The sequence below is a fragment of the Benincasa hispida genome, chromosome 4 (assembly GCF_027475165.1).
Source record: "Benincasa hispida cultivar pf3 chromosome 4, pf3_genome.v1.1, whole genome shotgun sequence".
Classification (NCBI taxonomy): domain Eukaryota; kingdom Viridiplantae; phylum Streptophyta; class Magnoliopsida; order Cucurbitales; family Cucurbitaceae; genus Benincasa; species Benincasa hispida.
Genome location: NC_143481.1, coordinates 3,515,862 through 3,539,897, shown reverse-complemented (window position 1 = coordinate 3,539,897; position 24,036 = coordinate 3,515,862). Strand labels below are relative to the sequence as shown.

General features: G+C 33.7%; 1 protein-coding gene across 1 annotated transcript; it reads right to left on the bottom strand.

The window, feature by feature from the left end:
• Positions 1-13,304: 13,304 nt before the first annotated feature.
• On the bottom strand, positions 13,305-14,428 carry LOC150036413 (serine/threonine-protein phosphatase 7 long form homolog). The gene is made up of 4 exons (XM_090312833.1): positions 14,195-14,428; positions 13,930-14,126; positions 13,630-13,773; positions 13,305-13,380 (listed from the first exon to the last, which is right to left on the bottom strand). The coding sequence occupies exons 1-4, from the start codon at positions 14,426-14,428 to the stop codon at positions 13,305-13,307; spliced, it is 651 nt and encodes a 216-aa protein (XP_090168959.1).
• Positions 14,429-24,036: the final 9,608 nt, after the last annotated feature.

Below are 24,036 nucleotides of genomic sequence, written 5' to 3'. Positions count from 1 at the left end.
TAAATTTATCCCTCCTTTGAATTGAGACATTCTCAACCAGCCATTAATACCAGGACAACTCTTGCTCCTATAATGACTAGCCATCATTGATTTCGTCAAGAAATCATTAACTTACTTAACAATTCCCGTAAGTGTGACCCGACATTTTAGGTCCTAGAGTTCCGCCCCAAGCAACCAATTCGAAGGAAAAAATCTGATTAGGGCAAAAACTAAAGTGACCCTATCCATTTCTGGAGTTCACCTTAATATTGAACAATTGCACAAAATCTATTCAAAGAGTGACACTCCCAGGGCGCCACGAGGGAGTGCAAGAATGATTTCACAATGTGAACCAATGAAGGAGGCCGTAGGACGTGTTGACACACACCCTTCATTCACTTACTATAAATACTCTCTCCATCCACCTTGATATTAACTCATGCAAACATCATTTGAAGGAGGATGCTCCCAAGGCACTACGAGGCCAAGCATGAATATCACGACGTGAACATTCAGGGAGAAACGTGAGTGGAATCATTGACACATCATATATATCTCTTCCTTTCACTGAGTATTTTATAACCTAGGGTTTAGTTTATTTAGAAAAAATATGACTAAGGATTTTAACTAAGTGACTTTTTAAGTTCAGGGAGAAACGTGAGTGGAATCATTGATATATCATATATCTCTTCCTTCCACTGGGTATTTTATAACGTAGGGTTTAGTTTACATAGAAAAAACATGATTAAGAATTTTAACTAAGTGACTTTTTAGGTTTACCTAAGAGTAACTTTTACCTTAGAAAGTTTAGCAACTTTTGATCATTATCCATTAAACTCTTTAACAGAGTCTTTGATCAAATGTCGCATGCTTGCAGAAAATCTATCTAATTCACCTTTCCAGGTAGGTTCCCACGTAGGAGTGTTCCGTTTCCGTCAACTTAAGTACCCCAGCCTAGACAGAATTTTCCTTAGACAAAAAGTCCCTTATAGATAGATTTAATACAATTTTAATCTTTTATGCCAATCAATTTAATCTTATTAAACTGATTCAAAAGATTAAACTTAGTTTGCTAATCCCATTAGAACCTTGAACTTAGGTCTATCTCAATCCAATTTTAAAACCCTTTTAAAACATGAGTTCGCCTAGGTTTTCATGTAACTCTTTCTTATCGATTTTAGTTATAATTTTCATTATAACGCTTATAACCGAAACAACAAAAACCATCCACAATGTGAAGCAAACACATACAAGGCATTCATAACTTTTATAAATTAGCCTAAATGTCATGCTCCATGCATCGTTCATTCATTGTTACTTTCATATAACACGTATATAACCAAGCAATAAACCAAGCAAACATGCTTCCATTCACCCTTATACTATAACGCTTATAATATAAAGATGATGCATGAATATGCTTACCGCATGCATGAATAGTTATATTTCATGATGCATGCGCATGCTCTCTTGTAATTTCATCATGCCATATTATAACACTTATAATATATGATACATGAATAATTGCACAACCTAAGGTGGGTTTCAAAACTATATGTCATACACTATGCCATATAAACAACATACATCACATGTATATTAAATAAAAATTGATGAATCGGTATAATTAGCCTTAAATCCTCAAAAATCAAAGCTAACTATTACAAAGAGTAAAGAGTCTCCGATTTAAACAGGCGAACCAGGTTTTGAACTGTCTGGTCGAAGTTTACGTCTCCAAGATCGTGTACCAAACTCCTTGTGATCGCCTACATGAAAGAGTAAACGGTTTACTTAATTGTATACCAACACTTCTTGAACTAAATGATCGTTTAGCAACGATCGTGTACCTTGCCTATGTGATGAAGCATGAGGCACGTGATCATGCAGCGCACAACACATAACGCAAGCCTTAAATGATCATCTAATGATAACGATGTGGTGAAGCAAAATCGTCTAAATGATCGCTGAGCAAGCGCAAGGTGCACATACCAAGTGATTGTGTAGTTAGTGACTATGCGATGAAGCATCCTAACTACACGATCGTTTAGTGCGTACACCTTTTATTAAAGGATGGGCATCAAATGCTCCCACTCAATCGTTTACCTCCAACGTCCACGCGATCGAGCAACCAACACTACGCGATAGAGTAAACGCCTTACCTCATCGTTTAGAAAATACTACACGATCAGACAGAACATTTTTACACGATCATTGAGCCAAATCCCAATGATCGTTTACCTTAGGCTACACGATACGACTAACTTTTGGTCTTCTTCCTCGCTGAGAACCGCATCCCCATGCTTCAAAACTTCATCAAGAATGACTCAACAAACTCAAACACTTTGAATTACAGACTCGATTGCTTGTTAATTATGCCAAAAAACATAGGGGCCCTTACAAATTAACACTTTGTAACTTTAAAGAAAGCTTTAAAGAGAGGCAATTAACCCATAAACATTCATCAACACCATCCACAAACGTATTTAACACTTAAATGCAATGCAGAAAACCCACCATGGCTATAAAAGAAGTTCAAAACAGAAGTGAAATTTGGAATATCAGAACAACCTGGCTCTAATACCAATCAAAGGAAATCAAACATGAGGATTTCCATGAGCAGCAGAAGGATCGTTCCAAATTCCATTTGAAATTTAACACTAACAATCACAGTCAATAAACTTAAACTAACAGGTCATGCAACAACTAGAAATTACAGTATGCTGACAAGATAATCAAGGTATGCATACCTCTGAAGACTCATTCTTCAAACTCTCTCGATCACTCCAATGCGTCCAAGAATAACACCTCAGCCCTCGAACACAGCGACCGAAACAATAGCACGATCAAAACGAACATGAACCCAACAAACGACCTCCAGAACCTCGAAATCAATCGAGTTGAATGAGGACACCACCATAATGGTTACCTTGGTATTCTCGGTGTGAAAATCCAAGAGTTGTGGGCTTTGTATGAACTTGGCTTGAGGAAGAGACTGGAGAACAACAATCGTGTAGACATTGAGAAAGTGAAAGATGGCATAGTCTATCGTATAGACGATGTGCTTAATCATGTAGAAGATGGTAGCCTATCGTATAGACAATGCCACACGATCGTTTAGCTATGATCAGCTGAGTAAACTATCGTATAGTTTAAGTGCACGATTGTTTAGTCTCTCTACTAGCTATCGCTTAGTGAAACAATTTCACTTGATAGCTTTACCTTGAGTTTCTTTCCAAAAGTAGCAACTCTCCAAAATTAGGAAAAAAAATTTTCTTTTATCTCACGGTTACCATAAAACCACCAATAACCTCTCACTCAATTGGTTATTAGAGAAAAATAGATAATTATCAAATAATTAATATTATTATAAATAAATAAGATAACCAACTTATCATATTATATTTATAACCTATAGTTTTAATAGTTCATCTCATAAAACATATAAACCATAGTTCTTTTTCTATTTTATGGTATTTAATGTAAATCATATTTACATTAATCCTCCACTTGATGTATCTCATACATCACACCAATTATATCATATATAATTGAATTTCCTCTTGTCAATTTAAACATTTCAAATCAACCCCAAGAACTGATTCTCAACTTGAATCCATTGAGCTACCAAGGGGACCTTATGGACTTGTAGCTTGAAGCTCCAATGGTACGTGAATAACTGACTAAACTCTTTAGTCATGGGATCCACCATCCATTAACTGTCGAGCACTCCACTAAAGACCGACAGTTGTACTCTTCTTACTATAGATATATTTTGTGTCCATATAAAAAAATCAATAGTGCGATAACCCTTCACAGATCCCCCGTAAGAGTTGGGCCAATTTACCACTTTTCACCTGTAGTTACATCTAACTCCTTAAGTACCACTGATCTCTCTAATGAACATAAGTCATAGTTCTACTATGACTGAGTCCTCTCTTCGAAAGATAGGTTGTGGCCACTATGTTCAAGACCCAAAATTAGCCCTTAAGGGAGCAATCTATCTACTTACCCCTGCTTTAGGGAAGGAGTAAATTCCATCTTGTGTAAGTAAATTCCCAACTACCCAATTAGACAAATCCCCAAAAAGGTAGACTTGTTGATTTGGCAATCTGACCACTCTCACCCATACTAATCAAAGGACCGCCCTCAAAGGGAGGAGTTCCTAAAACACTTAGGATTAAGGTCATGTCACCTATGCTCGTTTAGGTGAGGTATAAGTCTGAAGTATCAACAGTGTTATATAAAGAAATTAGTCATCTCGTGGTTCGGTCTTATACAAACTCTTTGTATAGGACACCCCGGCTCGCATGTCTTCATATAAATGGTCAGAATCAACCATCTGTAATAGTTCACAACACTTGTAAACCTCTACAAAGCGGGTCGTATCCGTAGTATCACCAAGATAAGGTATCTCTCATTTAATCCGTATACTACAAACCTTTTTAGTTTATTACGTAAGGCATGATCCACTTGTATATCTCATATACATGCTTAAGTTTACATACAATAACCATGGAGATTTGTTTATTGGATATATAAATGTAAGATAAAATAACTCTTATTTTATTCATAACAATGTGTACAGTGTTTACAAACTACGAGACTTCGAAAGAATTAGAACACCAATCCCAACAGAAGATGTTCTTAATGGTAATCTAGTGATTAAATCCTGAATTAAACTGATATCTACTGACTATCCCAACTACATAACAGATGTTAGGTCTAGTACATAACATCACATATATCAAGCAACCAACAATGGATGCATAGGGGATCCATCTCATTTCCTCAACCTCAGACACTGTTCATTAGACAAAATAACTCTATGACTGAAAGGAAGCAATCAGAGTTCTGTATTGAAAATTTAACAAGCATCTTGTCAATGTACGATGTCTAAGACAGGGCCAGCATTTTATTCTTTCGATCTCTAGATATCTGAATGCCCAAAACAAACTACGCCTCTCCCAAATCTTTCATTTGAAATTGGGTCACTAGCCAATTTTTAATTTCAGTCAATAAACCTACATCATTCCCAATGAATAGAATATCGTCGACATACAACACAAGAAAAACTATTGATCTGTTGTTGATTCTTTTATAAACACAAGGCTCATCAACATTCTGATAAAAGCCATAAGATTTGATCGCAGTATCAAATCTTATATTCCAAGATCGAGAAGCTTGTTTCAATCTAAGAAGTGTAATTTTTGCCCGTTAATTTTTTAACGGCAAGCGGATTTAATGTCACGGAAGTCATATTGATAAAAGATTGTTGAAATTATACAAATTATTTATTATTAATCCATTTGCATTAAACCACTAAGACAACCAATCAGTTTTAGCAAAATAGTCTAATGTAACCTAAGTGACATCTATTTTGCAATGATGTTTCAATGAGGCAAGACAAAAGTCAGCTGGGGTAATCAAGTGTTCTTTCACTGAAATGAGATATTCTTAACCAATAGAGAGAACAACACCTTGATACTGTAACTATCAGTCACTATTGTTTGGTCCAGAATTTGTTAAACTCGATTAACAATTCTTGTAAGTGTAACCCCTCATTTTAGGTCCTAGAATTCCGCTCTAATGAGCCAATCGTAGGGAAAAATCGATTGGGACATGAAATTAAATCAACTCTATCCATTGCTTGAGTTTGAATAAAACGGCATGCAAAATGCCATCCTTTAGGGGGACACCCATGGTGCCATGAAGCCATGCATGGAATTTTACTTCAAACAAATGAGAAAGACTAAGGGATGTGTTGTCACACGTCTCATTCCCACTTACTATAAACATTCTTACCATTCACCTTGATATTGATCTATATAAATGCTACCCGTAGGGGGACACCTATGGTACCTTGAGGGAGTATATACCTCATGGTGTGAACTTTAAGGAGAAATGTGAAAAGGATAAAATGAAGTGCATATACCTCATTTTCTTCCCGCTGAGTGTTTTATCTAAAGTTAATTAACTTAGGAAAATCTGGCTACTAATTTTGTCTAAGTGATTGTTTAATTTGCCCAAAAACAACATTTATCTTTGGATAGTTAAACAATTTTGATTAAGGTCTATTAAACTCTAATAAACTTTAATCAAACTTGCATGCATGTAACAAATCTATCTAATTCACCTTTCCAGGTAAGTTCCCAGGTAGGGGTGTTACGTTTCCGTCAACTTAAACACCCCAGCCTAGACAGAACTCGCCTTAGACAAAATGTCTCTTATAGATACATTTGTTACATTATTAATCTTTTATTATGAATCAATTTTATCCTACTAAACTGATTAAAGATTAAACTTAGATTTCTAATCTCATTAGAAACGTGATCTTAGGTTTATCTCAATCATATTTTAAAACAATTTTAAAAGATGAATATAACCTAAGGTTTGCATGCAACTCTGAATTATTGATTTTGATTCTAATTTTATTTAGTTATAACAATTATAAAGAAATGAAATAATTAAAACCATACATTAGATGCTTTGACATTCTTTAGTAAATTATTACAATTATAAATTTAACCTAAACTCGTGTCGTGTATCATGCAATGTCATTTCATTACTAACACATATATAACATTTATATAATAAAGTAATGAAACATACGATTGCATACTACCATACATACACCAAACCATATATTATAACAATTATAATATAAATGATGTATGAATATGCCATTAATGTATGCATGCATATATTATAACATTTATATTATATGATGCATGAGCATGCTACATAATTTAAATCATGCATAAACACAATTATAACACTTATAATATAGACGATGCATGAAATTAAATGCATAACCTATAGTGGGTTTTAATTTTATATGACATACAATATGACATATATATATATATATATATATATATATATATAATAAAACATACATCACAAATATATTGAAACAACAGTTGATGGACTAGGATTGGACATCTAAATAAAATTTAAAGGCTAACTATTACAAATAAAATAAATTTGATTCAAAACAGGTGAAATTGGCCTTGAACTGCTCGAATCGAACTAGAAACCTGTCTACATGACCCCAAAATGCTCGAACCAGAGAACCCACGAATCGAACCAGACCGACATACCATGAACCACGTGTGAATCGGAGATAAACTGCGTGAAATTTTCGTCTCGGAGCGTTGCAATGCTGGGCACAAAAATTTCCTTTCGGCTGTTGCATCGCAACGTCGCAATGCTAGGGCACAACGTTGCAACGCTACAACACAGTCACCCATTGTATTTCTTTGATCTTCTTCGAAAAACCACTAATTTTCGCCTAGTTTTCTCTAGATTTCGACTAAGTACCATTACGAACGACCCAACAATAAATTACAGACTCGATAGCAACAAAATAATGCCTCAAAACATGGGCCTCTACAGATTGAAAATCATAAATCTAGACTATATGTTGTAAATGGATCTACGAGAGGAAACAAGATGCTAATGGGAAGGTGCAAACTTTCAAGGCTAGACTTATGGCAAAGGGTTATACCTAGGTGGAGAGAGTCGATTATGAGAAGATTTTCTCGCCTGTTACCATGTTAAACTCTATCCGCATCGTCTTGTCCATTGCCTCATATTATGACTATGAGATATGGCAAATGGACGTCAAAACTGCCATTTTTAATGGTAATCTTGAGGATACCATTTATATGGTGCAGCTCGAGGGATTCATAGCACAAGGTTAAGATCAAAAAGTTTGCAAACTGAATCGGTCCGTTTATGGGATGAAACAAGCGTCTCGATCTTAGAACATTCAGTTTGATACTGCAATCAAATCGTACGACTTTGAACAAAACGTTGATGAACCTTGTGTCTACAAGAAAATCATCAACAATTTCAATAGTTTTCCTAGTGTTGTATGTAGACGATATCCTACTCACTAGGAATGATGTAGGTTTACTGACATCAGTAAAGAACTGACTAGCGACCCAATTCCAAATGAAATATTTGAGAGAGTCTCAATTTGTTCTGGGTATTCAGATCTTTTGGGATCAGAAGAACAAAGTGCTAGCGTTATCTCATGCATCGTACATTGACACGATGTTGCTCAAGTACTCGATGGAGAACTCCAAAAGGGGTCCACTGCCTTTCAGGCATGGAGTTACATTGTCGAAGGATATGTATCCTAAGACACCTCAAGAGGTTGGGGAGATGAGACGGGTCCCCTATGCTTCTGCCGTTGGTAGTTCGATGTATGTGATGTTGTGTATTAACTAAATATCTGCTACGCTGTAGAGATAGTTAGTAGATATCAATCTAATTCAGGACAGGGTCACTGGATTGTCTTAAGAATATCCTCAAGTATCTTCAGAGAACGAGGGATTACATGCTCATGTATGGATCTAAGGATTTGATCCTTACTAGATACACAGACTCTGACTTTCAGACTAATAAAGATTCTCGAAAATCTACTTTAGGCTCAGTGTTCACTCTTAACAGAGGAGTTGTAGCGTGGCGAAGCACTAAGCAGGGGTGCATCATCGACTCCACGATGGAGGCTGAGTATGTAGCGGCTTATGAAGCTGCTAAGAAGGCCATTTGGCTCAGGAAGTTCCTGACTGATCTAGAAGTTGTTCTAGGCATGTCTAGGCCCGTCACCATTTATTGTGATAATAGTGGTGTTGTGGTGAACTCCAGTGAGCCTAGGAGTCACAAGTGCGGCAAACATATAGAGCGAAAGTATTATCTCATCCGCGAGATAATGCATCGAGGGGACGTGATAGTCACGAAGATCATTTCGAAGCACAACGTTGCTGACTCGTTTACGAAGGCTCCCACGGTTACAGTTTTTTAGGGTCACCTTCAAAGCATGGGTCTACGGGACCACTTCCGGCTAGACTAGGACAAGTGGGAGATTTTTGTACAGGCCTTAGTGCAATAGTTTATTGTTTTGTACTTGTTTTTATCTTGTACAACCACTCGTTTTAGGACAAATGGGAGATTGTTGGGGTTGATGCCTTAAACTTTCGTAGGGTTCTGTAGTTTGTAAACACCTATATGAACAAACGCTTGTGATGTAATAATATGAAATATTTTCTTCACTATTGTCTATGAAACATGAGATGTTTTATTTGCATTTACCACAAACCAATAAACTAAGATATCTGGTTGTCGTTGTAACTTAAGCATGTATGTGGAGACATACAAGTGGATCATGTCTTAAATGATAACCAAAATGGTCTGTAGTATATGGATATAGGAGAGAAACCTTATCCTGGTGATACTACGGATACGACCCGCTTTGTAGATAGTTACAAGTGTTGTGATGTGCTACAGATGGTCTAATCCTAATCATTCATGTGGATACATGCAAGCGGGAGTATCCTATACAAAAGAGTTTAAGACCGGACCACGAAGTGTTTAATCTCGTTATATAACGTCATTCATGACAGAGACTTCATTTCACTAGGATGACCATAGATAACATGACCTTAATCCTGAATGAGTTGGGAACTCTTGCCTTTGAGGGCGGTCCTTTGATTTGCATGGGTGCGAGTGGCCAGATTGCCGACTCAAACCTACCACTCTGGAGATTCGTCTGATTGGGGAGCTGGGAACTCAGCTACACAATATGAAATTCACTTCTTCCCCGAAGTATGGGTAAGTAGATAGATTACTCCCTTAAAGGCTGATTCCAAGGCTTGAACGATGTGACGTCACACAACTTCTCATGGCCCAAGAGGTATCCACTCATAGTAGGACTATGATGTATCGTTCATTAGAGGGATCAGTGGCACTTAAGGAGTTAGATGTAACTATAGGGGCAAAACAGTAAATTGGTCCAACTGTACTTACGAGCATCTGTGAAGGGTTATCGTATTGTTGACTGGTTATATCTGATGGACACAGAAGTATATTGTGGTGAGAATAGTGCAGTTGTCGGTCTTTAGTGGAGTGCCCGACAGTTAATGAACGGTAGATCTCGTGAATAAGGTTTAGTCAGCTATTCAAGTACCGTTGGAGCTTCAAGCTATAGGTCCATAAGGTCTCCTTAGTAGCTCAATGAATTCAAGTTGAGAATCAATTTTTGGGTCAGTTTGAAGTGTTCAAATTTACAAGAGGGGGTTTGATTATATATGATATGATTAAATTGGTTCAATTATATATGATATAATTGACCTGATGTATGAGATACATTAATCGGAGGAATTTGATATAAATATGATTTATATCAAGTAAAGGAGAAAAGGACTATGGTTTAAATGTTGCATATGATGTGATATTAAAACTATAGGTTATAAATATAATATGATAAGTTAGTTATTATATTTATTTATAATTAAAACAATTATTAGATAATTGTGGGTGGTTTCTCCTTAACCGTGTGTAAAAGTAGGAGGTTGTATTCAATTTTCATAACTGAAGGATAAAATGAAAAATGTTTTCATTTTGTAAGGAATCGCTTTGTTAAGTACATAACCTATCATTTAGCTCACGAGAGACTACACGATAGCCATAAAGTGTTTGTCTAAACGATTGTGTACCCATGCCATTCTCTAAACGATCGTGAAGCTTTTTACTAAACGATCGTGTAGCAAGCCAGCTTCATTAAACAATCGTGTAAACGATCAAACCTGATTTCCTAAACGATCGTGTACCTACTGAATTTTTACTAAACGATCAAGCATAAAGTCTATACGATAGACACTATACTTTCCCACTTGCTTGGTCGTTGAGTTCGATCGTTGTTTCCTCCAAACCTCTACCAAATCCAACGGAGCCCACACCTCTTAGATTCTCACTCCGAGAATACCATACTAAGTGGTGGTGTCCGAGAGAGCGAGATTTTGCTATCCAAAGTCTTCACGAGAGCGAGAGGTATGTGGAAGAAAAGTTCTTCAAAGGTATGTCTCTCGTCTCTTTTGTTTTTAATTTCTAAAGTATGTCGTAATTTTGTTAAAGATGTATAACTAGTTTGTATGTTTGTGAATGTTTGTAATTTTGTCACAATGAATTTGGAATGATCGTGCTTCCGCTCATGGGTTCTCTTTGATAAGAGTTCTCTCAATCAAAATAAGGTATCCAACCGTATCCATCTACTACAAACCATTTAGGTTATCACATAAACATGATCCACCCGTATGTCTCTACATACATGTTTAAGCTACAAGATAACATTGGATGTTAGTTTATTGGTTTGTGGTTAATGCAACTAATTTTGAAATAAAATATCACATATTTTATTACATAAATAAAATGTTTGTAAGTTACAATTACAAACTACGGGACGTTACAATTACAAACTACGGGACTCTATGAGTTTAGGGCATCAACCCCAACAGTTCATAATAGAGACTTTCATTTCACCAGGATGACCGTAGGTAACATAACCTGAATCCTGAAGGAGTTGGGAACTCCTGCCTATGAAAGCGGCCCTTTGATTTGTATGGGTGAGAGTGGCCAAATTGCCGACTCAACAAGCCTACTATTTTGGGGATTCGTCTGATTGGGGAGTTGGGAACACAGCTACACAAGAAGGAATTCACTCCTTCCCCAACGTCGGGATAAATAGATAAATTGCTCCCTTAAAGGCATGTTCCGGGGCTTGAACAATGTGGTGTCACACCCTCTTCTAACTCGAGAGGAATTTAGTCATAGTTGGACTATGAATTATTGTTCATTAGAGGGATTAATGGTACTTAAGAAGTTAGATGTAACTATATGGGCAAAATAGTAATTTTGGCCCAACTGTACTTACGAGCAATTTGTGACGGGTCATTGCATTGTTGACTGGTTATATCCAATAGACATGAAAATATATTTGTAATGCGAAGAATGCAACTATCGACCTTTAGTGGAGTGTCTAACAGTTAACGAATGTTAAATAATTTAATTAAAGGGTTTAATTAATTATTCATGTACCATTGAAGCTTCAAGCTACAGGTTCATGAGGTCCCCTCTGTAACTCAACGAAAATTAATGAGAATAAATTTTTGGATTAATTTGAATTGTTCAAATTGATTGAGAGAATTAATTATATGTGATATAATTAATTTAATCTAATTATATATGATATAATTACTATAATGTATTTGATACATTATAATATAAAGTTTATATGAGTGGAAATAAATAAATATTTGAATATGATTCAAATATTAATTATGTGAATTGGATTCATATAATTAAATTTAGTATAAATGGAATTTATATTAAATATCGTTGTTAAGAGAATTTAATTATAGATTATATCGTATTGGATACAATATTAAACTATAGGTTATATATTATATTTGATATAACATATAGTTTAATATATATTATATGATAAAGTGGTTATCATATAAATATATATTAAAGTTTTTATTAAAATTAATTAATTTTATTTTTCTCTCTACAAAACTAAAATTCATGAATGAAAAATTTGTAATCCAAATGTTCTAATTTATGTGTTGGACAAACAATGCTAAAATTAATATAACTCAACGGACACAAAATTTGTATTTTTGACTCTATTGATGCTAAATTTGTATATTTTTTTTAATTGTTAAACTTAATCACTAAACTTAATTCTTTCATTATTAAACTTAATTATATATTTAATCTACAATGAAAACATCTTGCACTCATATTAAAAAAAAATACCATGATATTAAATAATATTACAATTAGTTCTTTTGAGATTTGCAATTTGAAAATGATACAATGTGGGATTTAAAAACGACCCCCCCTCCCCCCTCCCCCCCTGGCCCTTATTGCTCATGGGGGTTGTCTTCGTGTCCCTCTAAATTAGGTTCACCCTGTTGTCACTGTCGTCTACGACGAATACGTCTTTGATCGATGTCAGCAACATTGAGTCGTCTTGTTTGTTGAATAATATTTTATACGTTCATCAATGTTTGCTGACACATTGAACCCAATTCTGGTAGGTTGTTCTACACTGAATATTGTTGAACATCGTCGATAAAATTATTCTATAGAATAAAAAAAATATTAAACAATATTCATATTATATATATGGAAAATGTCTGATTTGAAATCTCTTACCATGCAGTAATAGTAAGCGCCGTTTGGTGAGATAAATCGCCTCGTAATCGAATTGTACTAGGGAAAGTAATCATCTGATATAACTGGCCCATCTATTAATTCTCCCTGTGCACAACGATCACGTCATCCATGCCAGTAGGATAAATACTTCACATGGATTCAATGCCAGTCTTGATCGTGCTTACCTCTTAAATCGATCTGGTGTAGTTTTGGGAGTGTATAGGACAACGAAGGTATCGTTTGTCGCATCCCGAACTGTCTCAGCACATGATCTAAATGATGTCACTCTACTATATGGAAGCATATAAGAGGGTTAACAGTCAACCAGATATCTTCACCATCACGACAATAATCAGGTAAGGATGACCAAATCTGTGAGTATGACATCCAAATAGCCTGACAAAAAAAAAAAAAAAAAAGAAAGAAATAAGTATACATATAATTTTTTTTAAAATATTCATTTATATACATATTTACTACCTGATTGGGCGTCAGCATGTCGAATGTTTTTCTGTACACGAGCAATATATTTACTGACTGTTCAGAGGCAGCTAATACACCACTCTATCTAAAATTATAAAAATACAATTAATTTATGTTCTTACATAAAATAGTAACGAAATAAATATATAAATAAAATAATACCTGACACTAAGTGGCCGATGATCTGGGGCCTGTAGTTGGACTTGTGGTGCTACAATTGGAAATCGATTATAAGCCCACACTAGTAATAGTATCAGTGGCCCCGCTATTTCCAACGCTTGTGCATTGGAAGCCCGACAAAGTTCTCTGTACAACCATGCAAGACATGCACCACCCCACGAGTACGTACCAACGTGCTCGAAATCAGACAATAATGGGAGGAACATGAGATGCACTAGAGTATTTGACTTGTAGGCAAATAAAAATCCTCCAATAAGTTGTAGGATGTATGCTCGTGCGTACCTACGTACGCTGATGTCGTCGGCATTGGGAGGTAATTCGGGAAACTGGGACACCAACCAAGGGATACTCAATCTTGATCCCTTCAGATCCTCTGGTAGAACGCTTAAGAGCTCTTCACAGACGTTCTTCCAGTCATACTGTAGTGAGCCTGTTAGTGATTGCCCGTCCACTCTTAACTCAAATTGTACGACAACATCCTGCAACGTAATAGTACATTCCCCACAGGCAAGTGAAATGTGTGGGTCTCTGGTCTCCAGCACTCAACTAGAGCAGTAATCAGGTGCCAATCAAGCTGGATGAAACCAATCTGTGTAACCCCAAGAAAACCCTCCTCATGAACATATGGAATAATGCGATGATCAAATGGGATAGTACTTTGTGCAGTCGCCTCCCTCCTCTGACAACTCAACAATATAGTGGACGAATTATCCCATACTATCTGTGAACGATGCGTGTTTTGTTGGTACAATTGGACAGGATTAGAAGGACCAGGCTCCATGGCGAACTATCCCATACTTTCAATGCATGTTGCAAATTTTTTAGTTGCTTCGATTTGTATTTTGTATTGAAATTACTGGCAATATAGTGAAGACAATATCGGTGGTACGCTCTAGGTTCACTCCAATCAATTTCTTCATTATTAATTATAGCAAGAATGCCCTTATGTCTGTCAGAAATCAAGCAAATACCCTCTCTTTGGGTAACATATCCATACAATGCCCACGAAAACCATGACCAACTGGACGAATTCTCATCTTCTACAATAGCAAAATCAAAGGGAAATATATGTCCGTTTGCATCAACAAATAAGGCTGTCAATAATTTCCCCTTATACTTTCCGTATAGATGAGTTCCAACAATCTAGATTAATGGCCTACAATGGTTGAACTCTTCTCTTGCTACCAAAAAACTCGTCCAAAAATAGTCGTATCTGACACATCAGAGGGAAGGAAAAACCAGTTTGTTCGTGTTTTTGGGTTGTAATGAACAACAACACTCAGCCAATACGGAAGCTCCAAATATGATTTCTCCCAATCACCAAACATAACAATTAATGCTTTTCTCTTGGCTTGCCACACCCGTCTATAATTGACATTATAGCCATATTGTCTTTTAATGGCTTCTTGAAGTAGGACCACAGGTACTCCAGGATCAGCTCTAATCAAATTCTGAATTTCGATACTCATGAAATTTGAATCCAGCTGTGAATGATCCTGTTTCAACTCTGAAAACAAACATGAGTGCTCTCCTTGAAGTTTTGTGAATTCAAACATCCCATGAGTTTTGCGCCGACATGCCTATAGCCTCCAAGCACACCTGTCACTCTAGGATTTACATTTAACATATCAAAGGTCCTGATTTGATTCCACTATGACAATTTCGTAGTGTTCCGTCACACAATATTTTTTTACAGCAAGCTGTAAATCTTCTTTGGTATTAAACAACATTCCCTTTTGTATTAAACTACAGTTATCTACTCCTACATTCATTTCTTCCAAAGTAGACCTTAGTTCAAGCGTTGAATTTTTCATTTCCTAATCTATTTGGTTGAACATTTCCGACGGTACCAACTCAAGATCTTATTCACCACTACCGTCGTAATTTCTAAATATTTCATCCACTTCAACGTCGATGTCACTATCTCCATCATTTTCAGGTTCAAGAATTACTAAATCTTCAGGACGCATCGACATATTTATTATGTTTTTTTCAACTGTTATAGTTGACAAAAAATATGTTAATATGTCAACCCAACAAATTCTAATTTCTAAGTTTTCTAAGTTTAAATCAATCATATATAAACTAAATCATACATAACCTATACATATAAGATTTCTAAGTTTAAATCAATCCAAACAAATAAAAAAATGTAAGATCAGCCCAAAAACATACCTAAACTAAATCATACATAAACTATACATAAACTAAATCATACACAGACTATACATAAACTAAATCATACACAAACTATATATAAACTAAATCATACACAAACTATATATAAACTAAATCATACACAAAACTATACAACATAAACTGTACATAAATTATACATACATAAACTATACATAAACTATACATACATAAATTGTACATACATAAACTATACATACATAAACTATACATACATAAATTGTACATACATAAACTATATATACATAAACTATATATACATAAACTATATATACATAAACTATAACTATACATAAACTATACAAAAATGTAGGAATATACCAAGCAAAATTCAGCCCAAAAACATGCAAAAATATACATATAAATACAAATCAGCCCAACTAGAGAAAGAAATATACCAAGCAAAATTCGACAGCAAAAAAATGTAGGAAAATCGAGCAACACGAACGCTACAATGGAGGATTCGGTGAAGATCAAATGGAGGACTAAAAGTCAAGCAAAATTGAAATTTTGAAAGATTTTGGTGAAATAGAGGCTTCAGTGAGGAAAATCAACGATGGTTTCAGTGAAGGATCGATGGTTTCTGTGAGGAAGAAGAAGGGTTGGGCGGAGGTTTTAATGTGAGAGAATTGTGTACCCGATACACGACTTAGGGTAATCGTGTACCTGGTACACGATTCCCTCAGTCAGACCTGCATGACTGTCACGCCAGACTGGTTGTGCCAGGTGGCCAGGGAATTGTGTACCCGGTACACGATTTAGGTGTAATCGTGTACCCAGTACACGATTTAAACACCTATTTTTGGGAATACTTTCCTCCAACCCTATTTTTGTCATTATTTATTAAAAAAACATTTTTTTTTAAAAAAAAAAATCCACTTTCTTGATCTTTTCTCTCTAATTTTCCTTCTTCCAAAATAGCCAGAGCCCACACCTCATAAATTCTCATCCAGAGAATATCAGATTTCTTGTAGTTGTATTTATACGGTTCGAGGGATTCTTGTTGAAGAACAGTTCTTCGAAGGTAAAGGTTTCTAAACCTCTTTACTCTTCTTTAATTCCTATCAAACATGATATAAATTAATTTTAAATGCATAATATGTATGTTTTGTTTGCTGTAAAATTTAACTATGTAAATTTTGGGTTTGGATCTGATCCCGCTTTTTATTCAAGGACCTTTAATAGTTCTTTCAATGCTAATACCACTAAGTCAAAGTCATTTTGACACAATATTAAATTTGTATTTGTTTACATTCTACATACATTTATAATATAACTTTGCTTTAGGCCCCTAACAAATTGGGCCAATTGTTCCATGTCAGCCTAAGTATATTGGGTCAAATTTTGCTGGGCTGAAAAGAACATCACGATGTGGTTATCAAATCTTTTATGGGCCGTCCAATCAAGCAGGAGAATATTCGAATGTCCAGGTTACATTTTCGAAAAAAAAGTGATAGTAATTATATATATATATATATAAAGGCTAGGATTTCTAAAAAAAATAGGTTATTACATTTATGCCATTTTAATATTAATTATGGACATTACTTTTGCCACTATTAGTTGTATTAAAATTGCACTAGGAAAACACCCATTCGATCTATTTAATTATTTAAACAATTAAACTTGGATTTTTTTTTTTTTTTTTTTTTTTGCGTGTGTTTAGAAACAAGTTAATCCAAAAAAAAATGTAGCAGTTATTTTTTAATTAATACCAAATTAATATGAATAACAATACACCCCACTACGATTTTATTTCAATAATTTATTTATTTTTATTAGTTTTATTATTAAATTAAGAGAAATTCTTATAAACAGACAAATTCAAAAAATATTTACGCAAAAAATTCCAAAGTGCTTTGTACTTTTGAAACTTTTTTACTATAAAGTGTAAATATTTTTAAATATTTTTTTATATTTAAAAATATCCTTAAATTAATGACAAGTTAATATCAATAACAATACACCCCACTAAAATTCTATTTTCATTAATTTAATAAGTTTTAGGAGTTAAAAAGTTTTGTAACTCTTGCCTGCAAGAACATAGTGTTTGTACTATTAATCTCGAGATTAGAAGTTCGATTCTCCCACCCCATACTTTAATTTCAATACCTTTGTCTAAAATAAAAATATTGTAACTCTCACCTCCTACCACTATGAAAATAACTCTTCTTGATTATCATTTTTTACGGGCACCTAAACTTTTATCTTTTCTTCATCTTCATTTATGCATTGTTCTCAAAGCAATTTTAATCTTCAAAGTTTCTCAAAGTTGAAATGGTACATTCAAATTGCAAAAGATGATGCATGATGTCGTATCTAATATCTCAATTTCTAGACTTGTGAGATGTTATGTGAGCAAATTTTACTTGAGAAAGTATGTGTATATAGCAAAGAGCTCTCTCTCTCTCTCTTTTTGCATTTATAGCCAAGGTAGGAAAACTTATTAGTGATCTAGCGTCGAGCAAGTTTAATGAGGTGTGTTTGAGGTAAACACTATCCTAAAACTATAATAATCACCTATTGCTACAATTAATACTATTTTATAGTCCCTCAATTAACTACAGTTAATACTATTTTAAAACCCTCATTTGCTACGATATTTAATATTTGCTATAGTTTTTACTATTTTACTTTCATCAAATTTTTATTATTTGCTACAGTGTTTACTATTTCTTTCTCAAAGTAAAATAGTTTACACCTCAGACACATATTATTATAACCCAAGTTAAAATAACCTACACCCCCAAACACAAATGATTATAACCCAACTATAATGACCTAGGACTATAATAACCAATCTCTTACCCCGAACGCCCACTAGATAGAAAATCGAGATATTGAACTCATCACCAAAATGGACTTTTCTTTTTTCACCCACCACCGGCAACAACTCTTCTGAGTAAACTCTGTATATTTCACTTGTTCGAAGATGTCCACAGGGTAGGGCAAAGACTGGAAAGGCTCCCTCGTCCCCATTCCTGTCTCCTATTTCATTTTTCATCCGTGGAAAATTTTCTTATATATATAATTGTTTAACAAATTTTTAAATTTGTTCTTGACGATATAATTTTTTTTGAATTTTCTATAATAAATGATAATTCCAATATATTTTTATTCTAATAAAATACTATAATTTTTTTAAATAAAAATAATATTATTTTATGTGCAAAGGTATAATTAAAACTTTTTATCCCATAAATTTTAAAATTAAAATTTAAATGTTACGACAACATCGTCATCGTGCATTCAACTTAAACATTACAACATATAAAATCTTAAAAGTAAGAAAAATTTACAGAAATGCATTTAAATATAGACAAGTTGGAATGAGTATTAGGAAAAAATTAATTGGTATTATACATATATATATATATCAAGGTAGAGAGTTGAGGTAGAGTATTAGTATACACTAATATATGCTTGATATACTATTAGTATGCATTTGATATATTTGGTACACTGTTGATACACATTTGACACATAATTGATAGACACTTGATACACTTGATATACTCTTGATGCACTTGATATACTATTGATATACGATTGAAAACCATTAGTTATTTAAGTGTTTTGATTTTTTTTAAAAATACTTTTTCTCTAATTATTCAAAAGAGACCAAATTGTCAAAATGAATATATTAAATTGAGTGTTAGTGAACTTTTGATTGAATGTCCTAGCCTATTGTACATTTGTATTTAAAAATGAAAGAAACAACATCATTTAAAAAGGTAAAAAACTACAAAAGGGATAAAAAAATAGTGAATACAAAAATAAAGTGAGTAATAATTCATATTGTTTCAAACAAAAAATACAGGAACTATACAAATCAATAGGAAAAAAATATACAACTGATATACTTTAAATGTAGTATATTAGTTAACTGATATTCCAAAAAATATGGATTTGTTAAAAGGACAAAATTGAACTACAGAATAAAATAAAATTTAAATTTGAGAATTTTGCCATATCTACAATTTTTTATATGTTGAAGGCACGCTCCTAATTATATATTTTGGATTTACCATCCATTACAAATTTCCAAAACTAATTAGTTATATATATCAGAGTCGAGATGGGTTTTTATTTTTATTTTTTTTTAATTTTATTAAATGCATTTCTCGTCTCTTTTTCTTTTTAGCCCATGGGAAGAAAATTCACCCCACTTTCTCCTCAATTCTAATATAATCTAAGATTTTCCAAGTCTTGTATTGGGGCGGGTACGAGAAATGAACATCTGTCCAATAAGCCCCAGACTAATTTTCAATTTCTTTTGTGCACATATTAAGTCTTTTCCTTTATTGGCCAAAAACTGCACTTGACCATTAGGTTTGGCACAATTATTTTTCCGAGCCAAGATGGACTAACATTATGAAATTGTGTACTAAAGCACAAATACTTCTAATTGTCCATAAAATTGGTATCCGTATATGATATTTGAAGTATCTGTTTTTTTTTTTTTAAAAAAATAGATATGAGTATCCCCTTCCAAATACTGTATTGGTTTTTTTTTTTCTTTTTTTTCAAATTTAAGCTCGACCACTTAAAAACCTAACCCACAACCTATTTATTTAAAAGTTCACTTAAATTTAGCCATCCAAAATAAAATAGATTAAAAATAAAATAGAAAAAATAGAAAAAGGTAAAAGAAAAAACCTAATGGTAATTAAATCTTCATTTTTCTTTTCTCCTCTTTCATCCTCAACTTCATTCTTTAATTTTCATATTCTACTGCTTCCCTATCGTCTGCTCTAGTCACTCAACCACCACTCCACACTACTGATTTTTTTTTCTCACACTCTTCTACTTTAATCTAACTTAAAATGATTATTATAATAATTAATTGTGTATTATCATAAAAAAATATATAAATAACGTATCTTTAATATATCAGCATCTTAGTTTCTTAGAAATTCGTGTATCATCGTATCCTACGGGCCAGGAGGCATGTGTTCCCCTCAATTTATCTATTTTTTTTGTATTTTTAATATAAATTGCAAAGTATATATATTAATATATCTAAATATAAAAAAGTTTAACTTCATAATCCAATAGGTGTTGCCTTGTTGGTGTGGGGTTTTGCTTGTTTGGAAAGACATTTGGGTTTGAGTCCTACAACTTACAAATATTTTATATGACTTTTACCCATATTTTTTCACCTTTAATAAGTTTTTAAAACCAACTCATATAAATTCTAATAAAGAAAAGTAGGGAAAAAACTATACTCTTTAAAATATAATGTGCCTTTTTATTAATAAATAAATAATCGAACAATGTTTTTTTTTTTTTTTTTTTTATCGACAACGGAGGCAGTTTAGAAACTTTCTTTTTTCTTTTCAAAACTCTCTTTTCAATCTCAACTCTAAAACAAACATTCTATTAAAAAAGTATCGTTTATTTTTTGTACATAATTTTTATATTCACATTATGCTCTATATATTTTCGTTTGTTTTCATGTTATTTTTACATTCACATTACTCTTATAGGTTTTTAAAATTAATTTTAGAGTTTAAACTAGAGGATTATTTGTTGTCAATCGTTTGGATATACTACAACGAGTTTTATTATAATGTTCTTTTTAGTAGATGATCTACTTGAGACCACTATGCAAGGTGGATCGAATTCATAACAAAAATATGAAGCAAACATTATAATAAGTTCGATCCTATCTTTTAACTTGTTTTTCATATACATTTTATGAAAATTATCTTGGGAATCACAAATGACTTGTCCCAAGCATTACAAAGAAAAGATCAAGATATTGTGAATGCAATAAATTTATTCAAAATTTGTAAAGAAAGACGACAGAAAACAAGAGAGACTGATCGGGATTTGTTTTTAAGTATGATTTCTTATTTCTGTCAAAGTCATGATTATTCGCATGATAGAGAAACTTAATTCATGGAATTTGAACTTTTATATTTGTATTAATTTTAGTGTAGCAAATACAATCTCTAATATGATAATTCTTTGAAACTTTCGAAATAAACTTTAATCTTTAAGCTTGTTGATCTTCTTGGATGATCGATCTTTGGGCTTGTTTGATTTTCTTGGATGATCAGTCTTTGGGCTTGTTGATCTTCTTGGATGATCAGTCTTTGAGCTTGTTGATCTTCTTGGAGGATCGACCTTTGGGCTTGTTGATCTTCTTAGACGATCGACCTTTGGGCTTTTGATCTTCTTGGATGATTAGTGCTCGCATGAGGCTTTTGGAGAATCTTGTTTTGTGGAGTTGAACTTGAGTTGGTGTTGATGTTGATGTTGATTTGATGCGATGCGGTTCGATCTCTAGTACTTGATCCTCTGATTCTCTCTTAATCGAATGCATACACTTGAACTGAGAAAGCGAAGTGCGTGATGTTCTTGGAGTTGAAGTCTTGGAAGAATGCTTGTATCTTCGAAGTACTTCAGTTTTTAAATGTGGTTAGATTAAGGAGTCTTCGGGTGTGGGCAACTTCAGAAGTTAGGGAGTCTTCTGGTTATTGGGAGAATTCTCTCTAGGTGTAGAATTTCGGACACCCACAAATGAGGAAAACCTCTCTATTTATAGAATTCTCAGGTGGGTTTCATGGGCTTAGGCTTGGTTGGTCCATGGACCTGTCCCCTGGGCTTAATTAATTGGAGCTGGGCCTTATTTGACATTTGGGTCAAATTAAGCCTATTTTTTGGCTTAGTTGAACTTTTAACCCAAATAATAATATCAAATTGGGTCAAATTAATATTTATATTATAATATTCTGAGTGAGTTGGGAACTTCTACCTATGAGGGCGGTTCTTTGCTTAGCCAGATCGCCGACTCTAACCTACCACTTTGGGGATTCGTCTGATTGAGGACTAGGAACTCAAGTACACAAGATAAAATTCACTTCTTCCTCAAAGCAGAGGCAAGTAGATAAATTGCTCCTTTAAGGACTAATTTCAGGGCTTGAACAATGTGGCGCCACACCTTCTCATGGCCCAAGAAGTATTCATTCATAGTGGGACTATGATGTATTGTTCATTAGAGGAATTAGTGGTACTTAAGAAATTAGATGTAATTACAGGGACGAAATGGTTAAGTGGCCCAACTATACTTATGGACAATTTGTGAAGGGTCATCGTACTGTTGATTGGTTATATCTGATGGACACAAAAATATATCTGTAGTGCGAAGAGTGCAACAGTCGGTCTTTAGTGGAGTGCCCGACAGTTAACGGATGGTGGATATCGTGATTAAAAAGTTTAGTCAGTCATTCATGTACTGTTTGAGCTTTAAGCTACAGGTCCATAAGGTTTCCTTGGTAGCTCAATGGATTCATGTTAAGAATCAGTTTTTGGGTAAGTTTGAAGTGTTCAAAATAACAAGACGAATTTGAGTATAGATGATATAATTAAATTGATTCAATTATATGTGATATAATTGTTTTGATGTATTAGAAACCTTAATTGAAAGAATTAATATAAATATGATTTATATTAAATTCAATAAAGGAGAAAAAAAACGATGGTTTAAATATTACATATGATGTGATATTAAAACTATAGGTTATAAATATAATATGATAAATTGGTTATTATATCTATTTATAATAAAACAATTATAAGATAATTGTTGGGGGTTAATTTCTCCTTTAACCGTTTAGAGTGGGAAGTTATTATCAGTTTTAATAACTGAAAGATAAAAATGAAAATAGTTTTCATTTTTCAGAAGCGGATCACATTCGATCGAGTTGTAAATATACTCTCAACTTTTCAATGAATAAAGTATTTATTGTGATAGATGGTGTTGAGATACGTTAAGCTAAACTGGAAAACAATTTGTATGTGTTAAGACCGTTAACAAAAAATTCCTTCCATAACATAGAAATATTTAAAACTGCCGTAACTCAAAATAAACGACTCAAAGTTTATCCTAAAGAAAATGCCCAACTTTGGCACATTCGATTAGAGCACATCAATCTAATAGGATTGATAGGTTGGTGAAGAATGGACTTCGAAACGAGTTAGAGGAAAATTCTTTACCTGTGTGCGAGTCATGCCTTGAAGGCAAGATGACTAAAAGACCTTTTACTAAAAAAGGTTATCGAGCCAAAGAGCCTCTAAAGTTAGTGCATTCAAACATTTGTGGTCCGATGAATGTGCGAGTCAGGGGAGGCTACCAGTATTTTATCATTTTTACTGATGATTATTCGAGGTATGGGTATGTTTATT

Bases quoted from the DNA above. Each gene is read 5' to 3' on its own strand.
- LOC150036413 (XM_090312833.1), bottom strand. From the start codon at position 14,428: ATGGAGCCTGGTCCTTCTAATCCTGTCCAATTGTACCAACAAAACACG. The intron at 14,127-14,194 runs GTTGAGTGCTGG...ATTACGTTGCAG, and splicing joins GGCACCTGATTACTGCTCTA to GATGTTGTCGTACAATTTGA. The intron at 13,381-13,629 runs GTATTATTTTAT...TTTTTTTGTCAG, and splicing joins CATCGGCCACTTAGTGTCAG to GCTATTTGGATGTCATACTC.